The 13,631-nt window shown below is 41.8% G+C and overlaps 1 protein-coding gene across 2 annotated transcripts in view; it reads left to right on the top strand.

Moving 5' to 3' along the window:
• Positions 1–13,631, top strand: part of jade2 (jade family PHD finger 2) — a 233,344-nt gene that overhangs the window by 121,593 nt on the left and 98,120 nt on the right. For both annotated transcript variants that reach the window (XM_082548884.1, XM_082548883.1), the window contains exons 5-7: positions 1,055–1,209; positions 6,988–7,199; positions 10,801–10,968. In XM_082548884.1, coding sequence (XP_082405010.1) covers positions 1,055–1,209; positions 6,988–7,199; positions 10,801–10,968 — 535 coding nt within the window. The remainder of the gene's footprint in view (positions 1–1,054; positions 1,210–6,987; positions 7,200–10,800; positions 10,969–13,631) is intronic.

Raw genomic sequence — 13,631 nt, 5'->3', positions numbered from 1 at the left:
GTTTTGTGATCACGACGGCACCAGTGGTGGCGGTGATAATGAGGAGGATAATGATGATGACGAAGATGAGGAAGATGATCTCAGCGCTGTTTGATGTGACAGTAGTAATGGAGGAGGCTGGTAATAAGTAAGCGGTGCGATAATGAGCCGTTGAAGGCCGGGAGCAACACCGAGAGCTAAAGGTTGTTTGTTGTTTGTTGCTGTGATCGTGACGCACTTCACCTTTTCACGCAAAGGTCTCGACTTCAGTGGCAAGCGAGTGAATAAAAGGGTGTGTGTTTGTTACTATGCTAAACACAGAGATGTTTTGGAGAAATCGTGGTGTGCGTGTGTGTGATCTACTGTAAATGCTGTCTTGTTTTTTTCCGCCTATTATTCGGGTGTGGTCACTGCCTTCGTGATGGCGGGTATGCGATTTATTTTGTGTCTTTTCACGTGTTTGTTAGTTCTTGCAGCGTCCCAATGCTTTATGTGGGCCTGCGTGTGATTATTAGTCTTTATTGGTTCCCAGTGGGTTGAGCAGAGTTCCTGACCCCATTTCCTGCTGTTGTTGACAGACAGACATTTGGTCCCCAGGCTCCAGAGACTAGACAGTGCCTGGAGGAGCGTTGTGTCACTGCTGGCCACAACTGCTTGATTTGTCATTGGGTCTTTTGGGTCTTTGTTTTTTTTTAATCCGTCATACTGTGATTCAGTACTTGTGGACAATGAGGTCAGGACCTGTCTGTAAGGACTTCCTCGTAATTCATGTTGGTATAATGAGCCACTTTCCTCACAGAGCACATGGAGTTTTAAAAAAAATTCACAGATCTGTGAATTTCACAAGGACTTCAAAGTCACCGAATACAGTGTAACACTAAAAGAGAGTAGAGGATAGCGCATGGATAACAAACCAAACTTGAATTTTGGCAGTTATCCGATTCTGTGTGACAACCAGTGACATCGACACAACATGTGACATTTGCTTCAGAGGATATTCTTGGATACTAGAGTTATTGTTGCTTCCAGGCCGCACAAATAAAACTCTCTGCATGCATCTTCGTTTTGGTTGCAGGTCGCTGCCGGAGTCGACAGGTGGTCTGTCCAACAACGGGCAGGAGAGGGAAGGTGATACTCGGCCTCCTCCCACCCAGCTCTACAGCTGCTATGACCTGGATGACCTGGATGTTGCCTGGCTACAGATAGTCAACCAAGAGTTCAGACAGATGGGTAAGCACTGCATTATTGATAATAATAGCCTGAAAACACTGAGGAAAATCTCACTTAACCTGTGTAAATGTAGGGCCGTTCCACTCCGCTTGCGTAGCGTCAGAAGACTTTCCAAAGGCTGTAAACACGGTTGTAAAGGATGAAGCGCTGGAAATGATGTGTTTTGACTTGTTTTTCGTCTGAGTGTTGACCTCTATGAAGTGACTCACCCCGATGTGTCATAAATGATGTGTTTTCACTTCATGGGAGTTGTTAGCTGGGTAGTGTGTGAATTTCATTCCCCCTGTAGGGCTGAAGCTAAATATCAGAGATTCTACCCAGGGTTTTATAAGCTTGACAGGAAAGCATGGGAGCGACTCTTTAGTTTGTTTTAAAGAGATATTATTACTTAATTATTTTTGTTGATTTATTACTACATTCAGTTCATTTGGAAAGCTCTCCTGAGGAATGAGACTGGCAGCTGGTGTTTTTAAGTAAAGAATTAATCAGCTAAAGAGGTGCCTTAGCATTTTCTTTTCATTTCACAGGTAGGTCTGTGTTTTTTCTTTTCCATTACCACCCATTTATAGTCTCAGAACCTTTATCTTATAGGTTCCAGCAAACACCAGCCTTTCCTTTCATTTCTTTTTTAAATTGAAAAATCACTCTATTAAAAAAAAATACAGAAAAAGCCTTAAAATGAGGTTTTCTGAAACTTGCAGATGCTGTGAATATGTTGTAGTGTTGCTGTGTGGCCTCTTTTCTTTCTTTTTTCTCCATTCTCATTATTCCTTCCCTTTCGCTTCCTTTTTTCCTGACACTCTCCTCTCTGCTTTTCTACATCCCCCATTTTGCCATGGTGACAACTGCTGACCCCGAGCATCTCTCTCATCTCCGCCACTTTACTCAATATCTGATTGGCTCTTTTCAGATAAAGCATAATAATTGTGTCTATAAATCCCCGCTGGGGTTTCAGGCTTTATTTCTGCTGCACATTCACTTTAAATCAAACTCGGACGTGCATGCGCATACACACGCGTACTGGCAGAAGCTTCTCATAACCTTCAACGCTAAACAAAACAAACAGACGGCTGATTGGTTCTGCTGGGTGAGGCTGCCGAATCATGATGGGATTATTCAGCGTTTTCTGTCTCAGTGCTGCACATCCTATTTAGATTTATCTGTGTATTTTTGTTTGTGTTCACAATATGCTCTTGGAGACCAAATGTTGATCCTGGACATGCTGCAATCGCTGATTATTTCAGGACTTTTGTTCGATGGTGTTGCATTATTCAGCTTTAGGGTTGTCAAAATTGGCAAAAAGTCTCAAATATACATTTAAAGACCTGGACGGGTACGGCCAATTCACACTGTTACTGAATTATTCAAGGCCCAAATTGAACTCCTGCAGGCTCAGGTTGCACAATGTACCACTGCATAACTTCCCACTAAGCACACAAACTACTAAAAACTACTAAAGAAGAGTAACAAAGCAAAGAAACTTGGTAAATGTTAAGCCCTAACACTGTTTGCTTTCAGCTGGTAGCTGATTCTACAATATTAGCTTCTCTTCTTTGGCTCCATGTTAAATCAAGAATTGAATATAAAATCCTTCCCTCTACATACAAAGACTTGTATAATCAGACTCCGTCACATGGTACCTCTTGGTACCAGATTATACCAGTAGAGCACTTTCTTAATCATTCAATCATTCATGGCAAGGCAAGGCAAGTTTATTTGTATAGCACAATTCAACAACAAGGTGATTCAAAGTGCTTCATGTAGCACACCCTTCAGTTTCCAGCACCAGTTTGGGTTCAGAACACAAACACGATCTCTAATTTCAAATTAGGCTTAAAACTTTACTTTTTTTCTTAAACTTATAATCACTGCTGGATGAGGTGACCCTGAATCAGGCGCATCATATTGCGCCATCGGCCCTTCTGGCCAACACCAGTAGGCGGTAGGTGAAGTGTCTTGCCCAAGGACACAACGACCGAGACTGTCCAAGCCGGAGCTCGAACCGGAAACCTTCCGATTACAAGGCGAACTCCCAACTCTTGAGCCACGATTGCCCCTTGATGTAAATCCAGGATCAACAGTCCAAGTGACCAGTCACATTGTTGTGATGCCACAGTTTTGCTACCTGGAAACACAATTACTCCTTAACCCCAGACACTTTTTAATTATTATTTCCAGAATAAACAAGGGTGGGTTTTAACCACATCGTAAAAAATATGGCATCACAGCAATGCGATTAATCAGATGCACCAACCTGTCATGGAATGTGGCCCCGCCCCTCCCTGGGCTCGGTTCTGCCGAAAGGTTCTTCCTGTTAAAAGGGAGTTCTTCTTCCCCACTGTTGCCAAGTGCTTGCTCATAGGGGCTTATCTGATGGGTGGGGTTTTCTTTCTTGTATGGTCGTTACCTTACAATCTAACAATCCTTGAAGCAACTGTGAATTGGCACCATATAAATAAAATTGAATTGAATTGATAGTTTTCAGTTATGTTTCCTAATCACACTAGGCTAAATCGTTCATTTTGTTCTCCTTCTCTGTCTCTTGTTCCCTATCCTTTGCTCGGTTTGCACAAACAGCAGCGTATCTTAAGTATGAAGCTGCACGAGATGCACCAGCCTGTGGTGACTTTGCCACACAGTACATGTGGTATTACAAGCGGATAACTTGGAGCCTAACAACTTTTCTTGTGAAAATCCAGCTTTGTGCCGCTGGGACACAGCCAGCTTGTGGCTTGTGCTTTTTGTTTTTTCCCCCCACAAAATCAAATATAATTTTTTTTTAACATTCAATGATATCATACGTGTTTACAATATTTGTTGGCAGCTGTGTTTTGCTGTAGGAAAATGTGTCTTCTTGGAGAAAACTGGGTCAATACAGCAGCTAAATACACATGAATTCTGATTATAAGGATGAGTAACTCTGGGTTACTGTAAGATCAGAGTGTTTAGCATTATGCTGCATTGAGTAGATTAATAGAAATACAATTAGAGAAGTGCATTAAGGCACAGTGTACATGAAAGTTTGAAAGCCAAAGCAGTCAGGCAGACTAGAAGAATCAAAGCATGAAGAAAAGGAAGTTGTGTTTTTTGTGTGTGTTTGTGTTAATTTCTGTTTTACTTTTAAGCACACACACAAATACTGCACATACACAAAAATGAAAGAATCCCTGCATGTGCTCACAGCTGCCACATGCAAACACGGAGACAACAGATAATGCGGTCTTAGGTATGTGTGCTTAGTTCATGATGTAAATGTCACGGCAGGTTAATATCTAACTCCGCTTCCCCTTTTCAGCGGCTTTAGAAGCAGCTTCTGAATCCACGACAACGATCACGTGTGTTCTTCTTCTTGTTCTTTCTTTGTTCATGTCGACGTTCCAGCTCGAGGCCCAATTCACGTGTTTTCTGCCTCAGCAGCAGATGTTGGCTATCATAATAAAGTCGATGTTATTTTCAGTACATTGCAGGGGTATGGTAGGTTAAACAGCAGCTCACCCTGTTGGCAAAAAGAACCTGAGCAGTAAATCATGCTGCTGCTTAGTTAATATTATTATTTGATTGGAAGAGAATGAATGACATAAATAAGATCCACAAATTGACCCACTCCAGTTATAAAAACCTCCCAACTGAGTGCAAAATCCTACAAATGAGTCAAAAAATAATGCAGAGCTACAGACTTGATAAAGTTTTATTTTGATTGCTGCATGCAGGACTCTAATGACACTGGCCTCTGATTAGCTGTATTAATCAGGAATCATCTGAAGGGTGTACCGCGTACTTTAGATGGACAAATTTGTGGCATTTGTTTTTTTGGAACAAGCTCGAATTTTACATCTCTCCTACAGGAGCTCAAACTGCCCCACTGACATCCTGAAATACGTACGAAAGCTGTCGTGATACAGCTTCAACCTAAGGCTCAAACCATGAAATTCTCGCTGCTACAGCTTTCTCGTTAGAATTGGATGAAACCAGAATCCCCGATTCTTCCTTTTCTTGCTTAGAAACATGAGCATCAGATCATCATCGCTCGATGTTGATTTCCACGACAAGTTTGCATCTGAACAACTCAAAAGTTTCTCTCGTTTTTTCACAACTCTCTCCGTGCGTATCAGTCTTTACTCTAAAGCAGCGATGCCAGACTCATTTTACATTGTGGGCCACACACAACCCACTTTGATCTTAAGTGAGAATCTCAATATTTAAGAAAAAGGTGGTAGAGAAATTCTGCTGTAGTTATTGAAAGACATCAGTCAGCACAACTCATTAAATGGAAAGAAATAAATCTGTAAAATTAGGGGAAAAGTTGCAGAGATGTATTTCATTATTTCCAATCCAATTTTTGAATTCATTTATTTATGTATTTTACTGTGGATACATTATAAAAAACATTTCTATAACAAATAGTGAAAAAATAGGAACTTTTCTTTCATTTAATGTTTTTAACTATTACTTTACTCTGCTCTCATTTGAATGGCTGTGGTGGAGGACTAACTGTGAAGTTTATTTAACACTGTTGAAAGTCCAAAATTCATGCATCCCATCTATTTTCCAAAGATGTCAAATGGGGCGCATTGGGGTGTCTGTTGGGCCGATCCCGGCCCCTGGATCTTAGGTTTGCAAAGGTTTCACATAACTTTAAAATGATGACCAGAGATTGTGCAGTCTGTGATTTAATCTGTGTGAACATCATGTACGGCCAGCATTCACACTGGTGTGTCGTTTAGAATATTTTTGTACGGTTTTTAAACTGTTATCGAAATAATCATTTGCATTTCAGGGGGAAAAAAAAAACAAAACCAAAAAAATTTTCACACTAGATTTAATGCCTTCCTGTTACCCATTTTGTATAATCACTGTAATCTTATCGCAGGTAATGAGATAATAATATTCTGCATCTGTTCGCCACGATCCTGGAAACCAGACTGTTTGCTTTCCTGGTATCTTAAACGTTTTATTTTTCATGAGGAAGAAGGCTTGCGTTTGCCAGTTAGATCAGTCTTCATCAACAATTAACCAGCCTTAGAGCAAGGCATTACTTTGAGATGCAAATGGAGCAGGGATACTGATGCTAATGTCGACACATTTTGGCACAGTGAGCTAAGCTGAGGGCAACAAAGGCTTAATGGCACTTTTTAATTTATTTTTTGGTTGCTTTTCTTCAAATTTTGGCTTTGGTAGCTAATGGGCCTGCAGAGCACATGTGATATTTCTCTTCTTACTCTGGTTAGCAGTCGACTCCAGCTGACACTCTCTCGGCTAATTTTCAGCACGCTTCGCCCTGAGCCGCCCTGAAGAAACAGAAAGTGACCTTGTGAGATAAACACGCAAATGAAGGCTGTGTGTGTTTCAAATTAGTGTTATGCAAAGCATTTAGGCCCAAAATAACTTGAAATCTGTAAATTGGCTTGCTTGTTTTGAACTTCATATGAGCAGCTTCTCGTTTCTGTTATCCTTGTCGATAAAAGGAACTCAAAGAAACCAGTGAGTGTTGACCTTGGAACTCTACTCTTAGCTTTAATTGTTTTGTACAGGCTTAGTATTTTCTTAAATACTCATCCATTCTCCCAGAGGCCGTGCTTGAGTCTTCAAGCTTTCAAAGAAAACAATATGTGTAAAACAAAAAACAGCTTAGCACCAGACAAAATATAATCCTCTAATCACCAAGAATTCCCTGCCTCACAAGAGATGGATGATTAGTTTCTGTCTGGTTCAGTTTTCGTCTGTACGACAAATGCAAACTAATCTTTTTTGTTTTTTACTTTGTTTTCTCACCGCCAGGCTTACCGGAGCTCGATGAGCTCACCATGGAGTGCGTTCTGGTGGAGCTGGAGAGTGTGTGCCAGGAGAAGATGCAGCAGGCCATCGAGACAGAGGAAGGCCTGGGCATCGAGTACGATGAGGACGTGGTCTGCGACGTCTGCCGCTCACCGGAGGGAGAGGACGGCAACGAGATGGTTTTCTGTGACAAGTGCAATGTCTGTGTTCATCAGGTCAGCAATTATGGGCTCAAGTTCTTCACATTTTTTGTTTGTGCACACTTGTGGAGTTGTATGCACTGTATGCTCCTTGCGTTTGGAGTTTTTGTAGGTTTCTGCAGAATAAGAAGGCGACTGAGTACATGAACTGCACAAAGGTGCACATAGAGCAGTTCTTTCACAAATACTTCCCGTGACAGCCTGAAGCTGGAGGGGCTCTGCTGTGTTTGTCACACGGTGACAGAATATTAATTATTGTGTCGGCTCAGTTGGCACTAACACACTATCACTCCCTTCAGACTGCCCCTGCTTACCTGCTGTTATGACACAGAATGGAAGAAGTTTCCCACCACTGCAGAACTGATCTCATTTTAATCTGTCACCTCCAGTTCCTCTAATAAACGAGTCCTGGGCGACTAATTCAGTGTTATTTTCAGTTATGGTTTGTGGCCTCCGATGGTAATGAAAACAAGATAATCGTGTTAAAACAGTTACTGTGTTGCACTAACTGCCTTTCTTTTTTTCTTGCGTTACAAATTCAACTCTCACCTTTTATTTGACAGCTGTGTGTCGTGACCCCCAACTTAAAGCTCTGCAAAGTTCAGTCTGAGCCAAGATAATTCAAAGATTTGAAATTCCTGACAAAGTTTCCGTAGGTAAACCTCAGAAACCCACCTTAGCCTCTCGTTTGCAACAGCAGACCGCCTGTGGTGGAGGCTGCGGCCGCCCGGGACTGGCAGTTGACCTTGCGAGCCGCGCTTCAATGTCGAAAACAGCCTCAAGTCTGGGCTTTACTCCCAACCAGACGACCTTGTGTCCACCTCCGCCTCCACCTCAGCTGAATTTTATTTAAAATCGAAAGAAAAATCCAAGTTAAAAAAAATGTTTCCTTTAAGTTGCATGAGGATTTTATAATGAGTATTCAAGTTTAGGAAAAACATCCTGAGCTCAGTGCTTTTGATATTTCAAACAAAACCTGCTCGGTTTCCCACTATCAGACAAAAATTAGCAATCAGAATCTGGAGGCTAAGTCTCCTCTCATTTTTCAGAACTATAAAGAATTTTTTTCTGCATATGAAATCAAAAGCCAGACTGTGAAACAGGAGGAAATATGAATCATCTTAAATATAACGCATTTTTACTCCATTTCATAACAGCTTTGCGTGGCTGCTCTTACTGTTCATAAAGAAGCACAGCAATATATAAAATATCTCGGTTTTTCTCACCTTAGCATGTTTGAAAGCACGCTATTTCCATTCAAGTCCAATTCTTTTCTTTTTTTTTTTCAATTCCATTTTCTTTATATTGCACCAAATAACAGCAGTCGGCTCAAGGTGCTTAGACTGAAAGGTAAGGACGCTAGGAAGGAAAAACTTAACAGGAAGAAACCTCCAGCACAACCAGGCTCAGGGAGTTGCTGCCATCTTCTGCAACCGGTTGGGGGTGAGGGGAGGGGGGCAGGTTTTTGGCATAAGCGTATATTTCATCACCTCTTCCTTGCATGTGTGCCCTCATGCACATATTTCAAGAACGCGGGGCATAAATAACTTTTGGATCAAGTCATCAAAACATTACTTTTAGGAGCCTCTGGTGTTTTCCTAGTAGTATTTGTTGAGTAAAAATAGGTACGAGCCAAAAGTTGAGGTGTCATGGAAACAAATTGTAGCAGGCGGTGAAAGAAAAGGTTGCTCCCAGCAGTATTAAGTAATATTGCTTTTAGTGTGTAACCACACTAAAATATCACTAACCAGCATCGTCTGTTCCTTCCCTGGTAAAGTGGTCTCCCCAACGCTCGGTAGGTGAAACACGGGCCATGCTTGCTGAGGTTCTTTGTTTGATCAATAAAATCATTTCATCAATAGAGTCCCTTAATTGCTTTTAACAAAGACTGAGACTTTCGTGTTTCATTTCCTTGAAGGTTGTTTGTTTTTTCTCTCTGTCTCTGTTGTTTTATCATCCTCTAAGTCTAATATGAATGTGTGTTCTGCCTTTTCAGTTATATGAAATATGATGTGTCCTTCCCTCGTGATGGTCTGGGATTTGGGGCGTCTAAATTTCATTTGAGGCTCAACTAAAGGAGTAATGCTTTGATATGATAGATCTGAGGTGATAGGGATAATGGTAGAAAAAGAGGCATTACGTATGCTTCGCTTGCCACAGTAGACCCTTTCTAACAATGAAGGAGTAAATAATGTCTGACAATAAAATAACACTTTGTTTCTAACCCTGGGGACTGGATCTTATCAGAAACATATAAGCATGCCGTTATGCTGGCATGAAAGACTTCCATGGCACCCCTCTGTGATAGCGGAAGGGGAATTGGGTGGAGCTCTGATCATACAAAACCCAGCTGTGCTTTAAAAAACAAAATAAAGTCTATGTGGCATTTCAGATGTGTTGGAAGCTCATGCTGTTTTTACTAAAATAAAGAAATATTAAATGGAGATTTGTAATTGGAGCAGCAGTGGATAAAACCTTTCAGTTAATAAAACCTATATGAGAATACAGAAGTTGTTGCATTGAAACCAAATGTATGTTGGGGATTTTGACTTAAAAAGCAAGACGACTCGCAGGCTTCAGGGTGTAGCTGGTGAAAGTTATGCCAAGATTCCTGTTGGGAATCGCCCAATGTCTTCTACGGTTACTGTTGCAAGCAAGTACGTCATTAACACAGGAAGGCCATTCCCCATTTAAAGCAAGTTATTTAGGTTTTTAGTCTTTCCTAATGATTTTATTGTTGCTACTTCGCACACTGATGACCTTATTGGTCTCCACCCAAACTGTGCTCAAACTAAAAGCCCTCTGATTTGTCCGTTGGTGTGTGATGTTAGATTAAAAGGGCTTAGGCATAGGAACAGGCACTTGTGTGAATGAGTGAATGAAGCTTGTAGTAAAAAGGAATAGAAAAGTGCTCTATAAGTACCAGTCCATTAACCATTATGCTGACATCAGTAATATGGTCAGTGCTGTGACATCCTGATGCGTTTACACATTTTCATGCTTTTTATGGCCGAGTGATTGTATTGCAGCAGTCATGTCGAGATGAATGTGTCCACCATATAACTGCTTGAGAGCGTTCTTAACTTTTCAGCGGCTTGTAATTCTCATTAGTTTGTGCAACCGACAACAAGAAAACTTAATGGATTGTGAACCGGATCAGCTGCGGCACCACTTATGTGCTCAATCACAACAAAAACAAAACAAAATTCACTGTTTTTAGGTTGGCTTGAAAAGCTGACTGTCAGTCATCTTTTTGCCAACACAGAGTATATGGAATACAACTTTTAATATACACCTAATGGTTTACATGGGGTGTATGTTAATGTGCTTCAGTGTACTAATAGGTCTTTAATGAACTTTTTATTTATGGTGATTTGACGTAGTTTTCCATTCTCTTATTAGCAAGGCTAGCAATCTGTCCACTGCATAAAAAGTTACAGCTATTGGCTGGTTAGCTTGGCACAAAGACTTTGTAGGTAGAATTGGTTAGCCAGAATAAATTGGCTTGCATGTTACGTCATGGTTGGTAACCTATGTAAATTCAGAACCATCGTTATGCAGCTTTCGCATTAAGACCTGTCATAACTTTCCTTTTTTATTTCTTTCCCTGTTGCAGGCGTGTTACGGCATCCTGAAGGTACCCCAGGGGAACTGGCTGTGTCGGACCTGCGCTCTCGGGGTCCAGCCAAAATGTCTGCTCTGCCCCAAGAGAGGGGGGGCACTCAAGCCCACCCGCAGTGGAACCAAGTGGGTCCACGTCAGCTGTGCCTTATGGATCCCTGAGGTGAGACACTGAGAGAAAGACACAGAGGTGGTCACATACAGTCAGATACTGATTGGTTTCTTTGTGCAATCTTAAAATTGCAGCCAGCATGTTAATGAATTTTTAATACATCCCTGGAAGTGTAACCTTTTCTACATTCGCTTTTAGGCATTGTTGGCTTCACAGAATTGTTCCCACAATGTTGGGAGGATGAAATTGTTCAAAATGTCGTGGTATGGTAAAGCATTAAGAAGGCAAGCCGAACTCCTGAAAAACAGCCCCACACTGTGATACTTCCTCCACCAAACTTTGTACTTTGCACATTGCAGTCAGACAACTGCCAAACCCAGACTCTTCCATTGGATTACCAGATGAAGAAGCGTGATGTCCATCCAGAGAACGTCTCCACTGCTCTATAGTCCAGTGGCGGTGTGGTTTACACCACTGCATCTGATGCTTTGCATTGCGCTTGGTTCTGTAAGGCTTGGATTACACTCCACTCCATGAAGCTCTCTCTGCGCTGGTCTTCAGCAAATCTGAAGGTCACATGAGTTTTGTAGATCAGTAGCAACTGACTGTGCAGAAAGTCGGCGACCTTTGCGCACTATTTGCCTCAGCATTTGCTGACACTGAGCTGTAACTTTACATAGCCTACCACTTCATGGCTTCAAGTCACTTCCACTTCCACTAACAGTTGACTGTGGAATATTTAGTAGCAAGGAAACTGCATGACTGGACTTGTTGGACAGGCAAGTCCTGAGAGCAACCCATTCGTTCACTAATATTTGTAAAAGTAGTCTGCACGTCCAGGTGCTGCATGTTATACACCTGTGGCCGTGGAAATGACCGGAGTTGAATTCAATGATTCGGATGCCTGAGTGAATACTTTTGGCAATGTAGCGCATCGCTGTGGTTTTACAGTGAGGCCTTTGCTTTGCAATTAGACTCAAAAAAGTCTTTGGTGGAAGATTTTGAGAAGCATTTGCAGCTGTTACTTGTTTCCACCACTTGTTTAGAGTAAATGTTTAAAATACCAGTCAACACCTTCCTCTTTACAATCTGAAGAATGCATAATGATTCCCGAGGAACCTGGCTGTCAAGCGTGCTTCTCCCAGCAGCCGCTCATTTCGTCTTGACGTTTCTTGATGACATCTTTTGTCACCGTCGCTCATCTGAAAGCCCCAAACGGAGCCCCCTCATTTCAGAAGGTTCGTGGATGCGCTTCGAGCCTTGCACACCTTTAAGACAGCCAGTCATATTTCTTGCGACTATTCAGCGGCACACTTCACCAGCACATTTCTCTCAATAATAGAGTGGCTTTTGGCACCTCAAACCTTTTCCTCCTAATTGCCTTCTGTCACCCTTGATTGGGCTAATTGTTTTCGTTGCTCCATTCGCTTTTGTTTTCTCTTCCTACCATGGCGGAGGGGGTTAATTTGCATGTCTGTGCTGTGTGTGTGTGTTTTGTGCTCTTGTCCTTGTGTGGGCTCAGATGTATGTGCTTCATGCTACTAGTTGGTAGATTTGTTCTGAATATGTGGTGGAAAAAACTGTGTGTAAGTGTGTTTTACATTTATAGTGTATGTGTGTTTGTTTTTGTATGGGTGTGTGTGCCTTCAAATGATACAGCCTCTCCAGAGCTGTGCATAGCTGCCTTATGCCTGCCTTCAGCTCCTAGAGAAAGGTCTCTCTTTAAACAGCTTTTCACCCCTCATAGTTACACATAGACACACAAACACACACACTCAATCTCAAAGAGGAAGAGCCCCTCTTTTAAGAAGGCTTTTTATTTAACACAGTGATTTCCTCTAAAGCGATTTTAGATTTTGTCCCTTTTTTCATCTGTCTGCTTTGAAATGTGAAGTGCAACTTCTGCGTATGTGTGTGTGTGTGCGCATGGGAATCACGGTTGTGAACAATTCAATCAATTAACTGTACCATTCAAAAAGTGGAAATCCTTTTCTTATCTACCGGCTCTTATATCAGCTGCATAAAAGAAGTGCGCGTTGACAGTGACGGCTGTGGCATCATAGTCAGAATTGCACTTTCTATTGACATTCTCAATGGAGTGAAAATTGACCCCCGCATCAACTGTGTGAGTGTGTTGTACAAAAGACATCGATAATAACAGAAAGAGCAGAGGCCATTGGTTTGTTCTGTGGTTGAGCAGATGAGAGGAGGAAAGAAAATCAGATAGAAGGACGAGTGGATGATGGGGGGGGGAGGCGTGACCTGCGGAAATCAGTTGTCAGCTTGTTAATACAAGCGTGAAGGACAAGGAGAGAAGGCCGTGCCTCAAATATGACAAGAAGTGGATGTGAAAGAAGTGGAATGTTGTTTTTTTTCCTTTTTTGTAAAGAAATAGGCAGCAGAGGAAGGAAGGAAGGAAGAAACAGCGCTTTGGTGATGAGTGCTCTTCACTTCTTTTCTGCATGGCTGGTTGGCACAAGTCAATGACTTCTTGGTTGTATTTGGTGCAGGGAGGTCTGGGGCCAAAGCTGTTCTGAATGAACTGCTCAAAGAGGAAGTCACACAGAGCTTTACAGTAACCTTTTTCCAAGAAGCACATGTGTCTCTGCTCTGGGTCCGAGGACAGTTTTGGAAATTGGAAAACAGGTGAAGTTATTCAAGCTAAATTAGGGTGTAAACTGTCATTCATAGGATGCGTTTAGGGAGGTTACTTT

The sequence above is a fragment of the Aulonocara stuartgranti genome (assembly GCF_965226115.1).
Source record: "Aulonocara stuartgranti genome assembly, chromosome: 10".
Lineage (NCBI taxonomy): Eukaryota > Metazoa > Chordata > Actinopteri > Cichliformes > Cichlidae > Aulonocara > Aulonocara stuartgranti.
Note: the sequence above shows the minus strand (reverse complement) of the source record. Positions and strands in the feature narration are given on the sequence as shown.